Consider the following 10641-nt stretch of genomic DNA (forward strand, 5'->3'; position numbering starts at 1 on the left):
CTCTTTCTCCCCAACCCTAGAATCTTTCTCCTCCAGGGCTCCTCCTCCTGCTTTGGGGTTCAGAAACCACCCAGACCATCACCTCCATCAGCACTGGCTCCCTCCTCCCTCCTCCTCCTCCCTCCTGTATCTCCACCCAATTCAGGCCATTCTACCTCACAGCCTATCCAGGTGTCTCTCCCTTACCGGTCCTTTACTCTCAGCCTCTACCTCCCCAGGGGCTCAATAGATGGTGAATCATTCCTGGGCAGAGCCTGACATTGCTTGCACCTGTTAGGGTTTCTATTCTACAGGAAATTCATTCCAGCTTCCTCGAGGCCTGCCGCCTCCAGCCCAAATGAGCCTCTGCAAACACAGAGAAAGCCTCAGTCTCAAAAAGACAGGCGGTGTGTGTGTTTCCCATGCATCCACTCATGCGGGGAAGAAAGGACTAGGCTCACTGGTGTTTCTCTCTTCTCACCCCCAATCTTTGAGAATGGCAGAAAACAAATAGAAAAAGAAGGTAAATCCAAATTAAGAAAACTGACCATCAACAGATTCGATTTCTGAGGGTTAAAAATTGAGATCAGCAAAATTAGAATGTTCAGAGCAGAAAGCTCAACAGCCTGAGATACAAGTGGGAGAATATACCCTTCATTCCACTTGAGGAAAATCTGGAGCATTGTTAACAAGTCCAGGCTCAGTCTGCTCGCCTCACAGAAAAGGTATTGGGGTAAGAAATAATCATTTTATTTGGAAAGCTGGGAGTCTGGGAAGATGGCAGACTAATGTCCTAGAGAACCAGCTTGCAGGCTAAGCTGCTTTAGTTTTTGTCCGATTCTTTGTGACTCTACGGACTGTAGCTCCCCAGGCTGCTCTGTCAATGGGATTCTCCAGGCAAGAATACTGGAGTGGGATGCCATGCCCTCCTCAGGGGACCTTCCTCATGCATGGATCCAACCCATGTTTCTTAGGTCTTCTGCATTGACAGGTGGGTTCTTTACCATTAGCTGCATCTGGGAAGCCCATAGAACCATCTTACCCAAGCAGAATTCAAGCTTCTTTTACACTAAAAAAGGCGGTGGGTGGCTGGTTACTGTGAACTCTTAGGTGTTGGACTCCTTTGTTCTTGCAGCTGTCCCCATGGTCAGGTCACCATATTCCTGCAAATCTCCAATAAGACAAATGTTATTCTCTGTTCTGCAAATGTTTATATGAATGGGAAAGTGTTACACCTTTAAAGGTCAGAGCCTTGTTCTGTGACAATCGAGAAGGATGGGATGGGGAGGGAGGTTTGGGAGGGAGGGGACATGGGTATGCCTATGGCTGAGTCTTGGTGATGTATAACAAAAAACCACAAAATTCTGTAAAGCAATTATCCTTCAATTAAAAAAAAAAGGTTGGAGCCTTGAGAATGGCTATCCTGTATATTTCAGGCTGTAGGCAACATTCTTAACTTGAAACAAAAGCAATAGAATACACAGGTTAAAGTAAAAGAAACTAATCCCATATATACTTTCCTACTACACACAGAGGTAAAGATTTAACACAAGCATACAGAATGTTTGAATTTAGAATTAATGGCAATAATTCATGGGACAGAAGAGAAACTTCAAATAACTGGAATAAATATCCTCACAGACATCGTACCTTTTTACTAGTCAGGCATTGACAAAATAAAGCAAATGGCAATATTACTTTAATTTATTAATTTGACAAATCGTTAAAAAGATTTTCATATCAGTGCTGGCGAGGGTCTTGCGAAGTAGGTGTTATCTGCGTTCATGGCAGAATATAAGTTGATCAGCATTTTTTAAGGTGAATAGGGAGGATCTATGAAGTTTAACATGTATACTTTTTGACTTGTCAATTCTACTTGTAGGTCCTCAGCTCTGAGACACACACACACACACACACACACACACAGAGGAGCGTGCTCAGAAAGACAAAAATGTTAATCACACATTGTTTGTAATTGTGAGCCCTTGTCAAGGGTTTAGCTAAGCTCTTCTGGGATCTTGATGCCTAGATATCCATGTTTGGCCAGGAGGCTTGCCGGGGTCTTAAACTGACACTAACCCCCTCCTTGAGAGCAGCCCTTGGAGTCACAAAAATAAGTTCCTGATTGACTTCTCCAGTAGCCCTGTGGTCAAGAGCCTTCTCTGCGGCCCAGAGCCTTCCCTTCACCAAAACCCCGCTCATTTTGGTTTGAAGTGACCAATTTGGTCTCAGCCCAGGTACCCCAAAGCACTCCATCCATGGGCCCTAACAAAAGCTTGGGCCCCAGGTCCTGACTCTGTGCTCTGCCTTGACCTCCCCACGTGGCCTCTTGAGGCACCTGAGTGATAACTTCACTATTTGTATTTCCCTTGTCATCTTCTTGTTGAACCCTATCCAGCACTCTTAACAAGTGTTAATCTAACAAAGTCACAGCAGCCCCGTGGGGCAGTAATAAGGTAATGGCGCATCTCTTCTGTTCGGTACCACAGAGCAGTTCAAAAAGAATGGGGCTCATCCTTACGGTTGCCAGTGGAAAGGATGGGGGGAGGGACAGTTAGGGAGTGTGGGATGGACATGTACCCACTGCTATATTTAAAATGGATAACCAACAAGGACCTACTGTATAGCACAAGGAACTCTGCTCAATGCTATGTGGCAGCTTGGATGGGAGTGGCGTTTGGGGGAGAATGGATACATGTATATGTGTGGCTGAGTCCCTTTGCTATTCACCTGAAGCTATCACAACATTGTTTGTTAATCAGCTATACCCCAATACAAAATAAAAAAGTTTTTTTAAAAAAAATAAGGAAAGAAAAAGAATGGGGCTCATCTTAGATGTGAACATAGCTTCGGGTCCAGACTTCATATTGGATGTAATTGTTAGTGCAGAATGGCATGGGCTTCCCTGGTGGCTCAGTGGTAAAGAATCTGCCTGCAATGCAGGAGACGCTGGTTGGATCCCCGGGTCAGTAAAATCTCCTGGAGGAGGGTACGACAACCCATTCCAGTATTCTTGCCTGGAGAATCCCATGGACAGAGGAGCCTGGTGGGCTACATACAGTCCATAGGGTCACAAAGAGTTGGACACAGCTGAAGCGACTGAGCACGCATGCATGCAGAGTGGCATGGAGTGTATAATCTCATCTCTGCAAAGAAGGATCAACTCAGACGGTACATTTGTTTGCTCACGTAAGCCTACAGTTATTGAAACCCAGGAACTGCCTAAAAATCTACACATCCATCAAACAACAGGGCTACCTATTGAGGGGAGGAGCCTGGTTAGTGTTGGGGGAAGGAGTGGAGAAGGGAACTTCATCTGTTAACCAGTGTGGTGCTTGTTTTTAAGAAAGAATCTTTATGAACACAATTGCATGTGTTGCTGCGTAATGAAGATAATATTTTAAATATTATATTGTGCTATATTTTAAATGGTCAAGGAGGTGGGGTGGGGAAAATGGGCATCCAGAGAAACCAGCATCTGTGTTCCCAAGGCCAGTGCAGGAGGGGCGGGTGGTGACAGCCCTGGGTCTGCACACCCTGCCGAGGTGAGGGGCTCGTCTGAAGGTCGAGAGGAAGGTATATATGGAATGAAAGCACAGGAGACCCAGAGAGAACACAGTACTCAGGAGATGGCCTGGGGAGAGCGGCTTCAGGTGACCTTGGGGCCAGGAAATGCCACGGGGACAGGAATTCTTGGTGACAGGCAGGAGGGCTGGTGAAGGGTGTGGTCAGTGGTGATGGGGTTAGCACTGGCTGCCCCCAAATATGCCACTTTGGCTTACTGGTTATTTTGAATGAAAGTTGCTTGGAAAACAGCTGGCATGGGAACACTCTGACCCACCTTTGTCCCCCTGAAAGCAGGAAATTAATATCCCATGTGATGGTATTCTCCATGCACGAGGAGGGTAGGAAGCATGCTTATCACCGGAGACAGGGAGTTCAAGGCCGAGAAAGCTGTGGAAACAACTTTTGTTACTTCTTCTTTGATTTGTGATCCCAAGCCCAAACCCCTTTGTTCTGTCAAACCTTCACAGGTAATTGTTGTTGTTGTTATTGTTTTTTGTCTGAAAGGTATAAAAGGTGCCTACTTTGGTCACTTCTTTGAGTCTCGAATCTTTGGAGTTCCCATACGTATGAAATTAAATTTATTTTCTCCTGTTGATCCGGCTTCTGTCAATTCAATTATTGGACCAGCCAAAAAGAACCTAGAAGGGTAGAAGAAAATCCTTCCCCTACTACGGTGGCCTGCTGGATTCTACCTGGCAGAGGCAGAGAAATCTGCAGAAAGGATGCCCACAGAGGAGCCGAAGCGTTAGCAGGCCCTGCCCCAGGCCGCGGGGACTCTTTCCAAGCATGTTGGAGAGCCTCTGACTTGAGCCTGGGCTTGTCCAGACTCTTCAGATGCGTCCTGTTTTGTTCAGACATCCTGAGTGAAAGGAAGTGAGAGCGGGGGCCAGATGAGGGGTGGGCACAAGCTCTGAGATCTGGGACTAGAGGGGACAGGGCTCTCTGCAGATGGCAGCCTGAGAGAGAAAGAGGGAAGAGAGAGCAGTGGAAGCCTGGGCTGGTGTTATGCCAGAGTGACCATCCCTTATCCTGCCTGTGTCTGACTTGTCTTGGTCATTTCACAGACAAGGAATTCATGTGCTTGTTGGAGTCAAAGTTAGAGGCAAGTTCAGTTCTTAAATGATTGCTTGAGGTTCCCCATGCAAATGTTTAATTAATTAATTTTTGGCCCCACGCATGACTCGCAGAATCTTAGTTCCCAGGCTAAGGATTGAACCTGGACCACAGAAGTGACACAGGCCAAGTCTTAACCCCTGGGCTGCTGAGAAATTCCCCCCTGCCCTACCACATAAGTTTTAAACCCTTGCAATGGTCAAGATGGAACACAAATAATAAAGTTCTATAAATAAGGAAGAACCCCTCCAAGTACTTGTATTTTTCTCTATTGTAGAATATTGTAAAACTTTGATAAATATGTAACTTGAGTCAACTGTGTTAGAACTTCAGGTCTGTTCCAGTCTGTGTTGAACATCAACATTATAAGGGCTTCTCTGGTGGCTCAGATGGTAAAGAATCTGCCTGCGATGAGGAGACCCAGATTTGATCACTGGGTCAGGAAGATCCCCTGGAGAAGGGAAGGGCAACACACTCCAGTATTCTTGCCTGGAGAATTTCAGGGACAGAGGAGCCTGGTGGGCTACAGTCCATGGGGTCGCAAAGAGTCGGACATGACTGAGCAATTAATACAACAGGCAACTCAACATTATAAATGGCTTTCAAATATGTGATTTCCTTAGGGAAATCTTTTTCAATTTCTAGAACCCTTTTTCCTGCCTCAGAGTTTCTGGAATCCTTGCTGTCTCTGCCCAGATCTTACTCCTTCCACCTGGCTGATGGGCAGAGTCACTCCACTGGAATCCCTTCCTTTGGGGTTTCCACCTGCAGTTCCAGCTGGGCCTCCTCAGCTTGCTCTCTGGAGGTCACCAAATTCATGCTGAGCTTTAGAAGGAGTGTGGAGGAGTGGAAAAAGTCCTGATTCAATCTGATCCTGTGTGTGTGTTTGGGGGTTGGAGGGAGTGGTAGGAGGTATTCGGAAAGAAGTTCAGAAGATCTGGCCCTAAGCATACTTTTCTGCAGGAGACCAGAGCAGAGCGCCCTAGGCAGGAAGACTTCAGAAAAAAAATCTCAGGGAAGGCCATTGGAAGTCTAACCAGAGCTGTCGACCTCATAGACTTGATGGGAGAGAAGGTGTAATATTCCCATTTGACAGACAGGGAGACTGAGTCCCCTCTGTTCCTGCAGTCACGCAGAGAGGAGGAGCAGGCAGATGGAGCTGCCTTTCCTCACCCTTCCTGGGACTACTGTGGTCTCAGCTTCTCCCAGATACTTCTCATGTCCTGAATCTTGGGGTTGAGGGGTGGGGAAGAAGACAGGTACCCCCTAGAAGGTCAACAGAGTAATGGGGGCCATCCCGCGCTGTTTTCTGTAACAGGGCCACAGACTATGCCATTGCCTGAGCACAGTTCCCAGAGCCATCTGCCCCCAGCTCCTCCTGGGAGAGCTCTTGTGAAGACGAGATGGGACTCAGGACTGGGGACAGAGACTGACCTGGGGCGTGAGCGCTCTCTCGGCAGGTTCTGTTCCCCGAGGTCCCACTGAGCTCTCCACAAAGGTCCAGATTCTCAGCAAAGACTGCACCATGGGGGCTCCGAGACCCCCAGCTCTGCACGGAAGATGCTCACCCAACGACATGGAGAAACGGCAGTGAAGGGAAACGGTGACTCCACTGTCGGCGGCGAAGGGAGGGCCCCTTTTCAAACAGCAAAGCGCAAGTCCGGAGGACGGAGGGCTGCGGAGAGTAAGTGTGGGCAGAACGCGATCTTGGAAGGAATCGGAGGGGAGCTGCGGCGCGGTTCACACACAAGCGCAGCCTGGAGGGCCTATAGCGCACTTTGGCCAGCAGGGGGCGGGGCAGCCCGTCCATCACCCGAGCACGCTCCCGGCTCCCGGCCCTGCCCTGCTCCTCCGCGGACCAGCGTGGCTGCGCTCCCTGATTAGCCGCGGCGCGACTCCGGCAGAAGGAGCTCTGAGCCTGGAGTCCTGTGGGCCCCCGTGATGCCACTAATTCACGGGGGAACCTTAAGAGAATCACGAGACTCCCCGTGCCTTGGTTTCCTCAGTGTGAAAGAGGAGAGTGACGACTGCTTCACTTTTTAGGCCAGTGATTTCCAGGCTTACCTGCATCCGGGGATCGCCAGGGGATCTTCAAACACACTGATGCCTGGTCCCACCCCAGGGGGATCTTTTCATTGGTCTGTGTCTGGCGTGGGCCTTGGCATCTTCTCATACCTTCCAGATGATTCTAAGGTGCCGACAAGTTTGAGAATTCCAGAGATAGGTACTCTGGTGACAAGGCCTCGGAAACTAAGTCGCAGGTGTGTTTTTAACTCTTTCTCCTAAGGCAATGGCACCCCACTCCAGTACTCTTGCCTGGAAAATCCCATGGACGGAGGAGCCTGGTAGGCTGCAGTCCGTAAGGTCGCACAGAGTCGGACACGACTGAAGCGACTTAGCAGCAGCAGCAGCAGCCTAAGGTCCCCTTTTTACTGTCTTGTTTTCTTAAAATTGAAATTGCGTCTCCTTTCTGTGTCTTCCTAGCTCCTGTATAACCTGTATAAGTGGAAAATGTAGATTTCCCTCACAATCTGAACTAAAAAGACCCAAATATTCACTTCTCTCACCTATGATGTAAATAAACCTGTGATGCAAAAACCCATGCAATCTGAGTAAGCCTGAGCTGAGGGCATCTTTCCTAGGCTTCTGGGTGGTGTGGGCTGTGCAGGGGCAGAGAGTTGTGAAATATCCGTGCTTCTCCCAGGAAGACGAGTATAAGAACAAAACCTGGGTTAAAGAAGTGGCTCCAGGTTAGTCACCAGCTCCAGGCCCCAGGAAATGGCTCAGAAGCCTCCACATTTTATCTGGGACGACCGTAAATCTGATGAGGATGACAGACTTCAGTGGGAAGGAGAGATTTCAAGAAATGAAAAGGGACCTGGGCCAGGAAGCAGGTCTGATGGAGGGGAAGGCATGGAACAGAACTTCCCATTCCTGAATTCCCTCCCACTGCCTGCCCCGACTCCTCACTTCTCAGGGCTGTGCCAATACTGGGGGAGAGGAGTATTGCCGCGGCTCCCAGCGGGGCCTGTGGGAACTCCTCCCTGAACCCGGGGTCCCCCACTTCCTCCTGCTCCTTTATGAGCCTGAGATCTGGGGCCTCACAGGAAACGGCACTCCCGTGTCTCTGGAAGAGGCTTCTCAGCATCTGAGCGCAATGCTATGGGGATGCTTCTCCCCTCCCAGAGCTGAGGACCCCCAGATTGCCTTCTCTCAATACAATTCCAAGTCTCCAAAGTGTGGGTCTCCCACCTGTGGGACTCTCCCTGAGCATCTAGGCCACCCCCTCCCACCCAGCTCACCTCAGTGGGACCAAACACAACTGACAGGCATTCTGCCCTCCCCTGCCCCTCTCCCCCTCTCTCCCTCTTCCCAACCCTCCCCCTCTCCTTCTCCATCACCCAGCAGATCCGGTTGGTCCCCATTGCCCACTGCAGTCAGCTTTGACTCCCCTTTTTCTAGTTAAAGGACATATCTTATTTCATACCACATAAAAATGGTATTTTATATACCATATAAAAATGTAATATTTGATATTTCCAAAAAGCACATGCATTTTAAAAGCCTATGGCAATGAAAGAAAGTTATTCCCATCCTATATGCCAGATAAAGGGTTAATAGCTTTTGTACATAAACATCTTTTTTTAAATAAATAATTTTTAAAAAAGTAAATAAGAATCAAACACTTCCATTTTTAAAAAGGCTTAGGATATGAACAAGTGATTCATTAAAGAATAAAGAAGAAACAATATGAACACATGTATGAACGTGTTCAAAACGGCTGATAAAGAAACATGAAATGAATGCTCTCACGCTTGGTCCATCCACTCAAAGACGATGAAAATAAATGGTAATCACCTTCTGTGCTAGAGAGGTGTAGGGCAAAGGGAATTCTGGTGAATTGTTGGGAGGACAAAATTGATAGCCTCTTCCTGGAGTGAATTAAAAGGCAGAGAAAATCATTCATTCATTCATTCCATCATTTGGGTTGTTTCTAAGATTTGGCTGCTGTGAATAAACCTGTTGTGAACAGTTTTGTTCAGAGGCAGCAAAAGGAAAACAAAAGAAGCAGCTACTTAGTGAAGCAGTTTGTGAAATTTTTTCTGAATAACTTGACATGTGTGATGATTGCTGTTTAAAAAGACACAGGGCTTTCCTGATAGCTCAATTGGTAAAAGAATCCGCGTTCAATGTAGGAGGCCCCGGTTCGATTCCTAGGTCAGAAGATCCCCTGGAGAAGGGAACGGCTACCCACTCCAGTATTCTGGCCTGGAGAATTCCATGGATTGTATAGTCCATGGGGTCGCAAAGAGCTGAACATGACTGAGCGACTTTCACAGCTCACATCTCAAAAAGACACAAAATTGTACAAGATTCAAAAAGCCAAAAAGACTCCTCTTCTCCATCATTCTAAGCCTCAGTTTCCATTCCCCTGAAGGAATCACTTAAAATCTCTTATCTATTTATTCAGATGTTTACTTCTATATTCTGGGGAAAGAAAATATAGAAGAGAGAGAAACGTAAAGTTTATAGTGTTATTTATTGATTTTCCAGTTTTACATATTATCTGTTAATCTATTAATGAAGATGATAATTGAATCATTTAATGCATCACTATCCCTCCCAATCCCACTTCCTCTACCTGTAAACCCACAGTCAATCACAACTGCCCATAAAAGATGGATATTCAGATTTTACATTTTCTGATCCTGTAAATACTTTTTATAGCCTAGCCATGGAAACAACATACTATGATCATGTTTTCTTTTCAGTAAAAGTCATTCCCCCCTCCCCCAATGAATCTTCTAACATTCCTATCTGGCGTGGGGGAAGGGTATATGCCTGTCTTCTAATCCTCTTGAATCCTAGTTGCTGCTGTGGTAAGTCATTATTGAAATGGGATAATAACTATCTTCCAGAATGTAGAGAGAAAAAGGAATTTGATTTTAAAATGCTGATTTACAGGGCTTCCCTGGCGGCTTAGATGGTCAAGAATCCACTGCCAAGGCAGGGGGCACAGTCTCAACCCCCGGTCTGGGAAGATTCCCACTCAAGTCCGTGGGCCAGTCTACTGAGCCCAGGTGCTGCAGCTACTGCAGCTCTCAATTCTAGAGCCCGAGCTCCCAGCAGAAGCCGCTGCAGTGAGAAGCTGGTGCACCACCCCGAGAGAGCAGCCCCGCGCTCCACAACTAGAGAAAGCCCGCTGGAGCAACAAAGGCTCAGCACAGCCACAAACAAACGAAGCAGTGTGCACATGCCAAAAAAATAGGTGATTTACAAAGCCATCAGGAAGAGGGAAACAACTTGGTGTTTTTCCCGAAGGACAGAAGAATAAGAAAAGAACTTTCTTAAGCTGGTTTTAGAAAAGGCAGAGGAACCAGAGATCAAATTGCCAACATATGCTGGATCATCGGAAAAGTAAGAGCGTTCCAGAAAAACATCTATTTCTGCTTTATTGACTATGCCAAAGCCTTTGACTGTGTGGATCACAATAAACTGTGGGAAATTCTGAAAGAGATGGGAATACCAGACCACCTGACCTGCCTCATGAGAAACCTGTATGCAGGTCAGGAAGCAACAGTTAGAACTGGACATGGAACAACAGACTGGTTCCAAATAGGAAAAGGAGTACGTCAAGGCTGTATATTGTCACCCTGCTTATTTAACTTATATGCAGAGTACATCATGAGAAATGCTGGGCTGGATGAAGCACAAGCTGGAATCAAGATTGCTGGGAGAAATATCAATAACCTCAGATATGCAGATGACATCACCCTTACGGCAGAAAGCAAAGAAGAACTAAAGAGCCTCTTGATGAAAGTGAAAGAGGAGAGTGAAAAAGTTGGCTTAAAGCTCAACATTCAGAAAACAAAGATCATGGCATCTGGTCCCGTCACTTCATGGCAAATAAATGGGGAAACAGTGGAAACAGTGGAAACGGCTCCAAAATCACTGCAGATGGTGATTGCAGCCATGAAATTA

General features: G+C 47.0%; 1 protein-coding gene across 1 annotated transcript in view; it reads right to left on the reverse strand.

Moving 5' to 3' along the window:
• Positions 1–7807, reverse strand: part of NCR2 (natural cytotoxicity triggering receptor 2) — a 35502-nt gene extending 27695 nt beyond the window's left edge. Inside the window, 2 exon segments of the mRNA XM_010863254.1 lie at positions 6228–6606; positions 7630–7807. Of these exon segments, the coding sequence (XP_010861556.1) occupies positions 6228–6606; positions 7630–7807 (557 nt within the window).
• Positions 7808–10641: the final 2834 nt, after the last annotated feature.

Source organism: Bison bison, unplaced genomic scaffold, assembly GCF_000754665.1.
Source record: "Bison bison bison isolate TAMUID 2011002044 unplaced genomic scaffold, Bison_UMD1.0 scf7180017864487, whole genome shotgun sequence".
Lineage (NCBI taxonomy): Eukaryota > Metazoa > Chordata > Mammalia > Artiodactyla > Bovidae > Bison > Bison bison.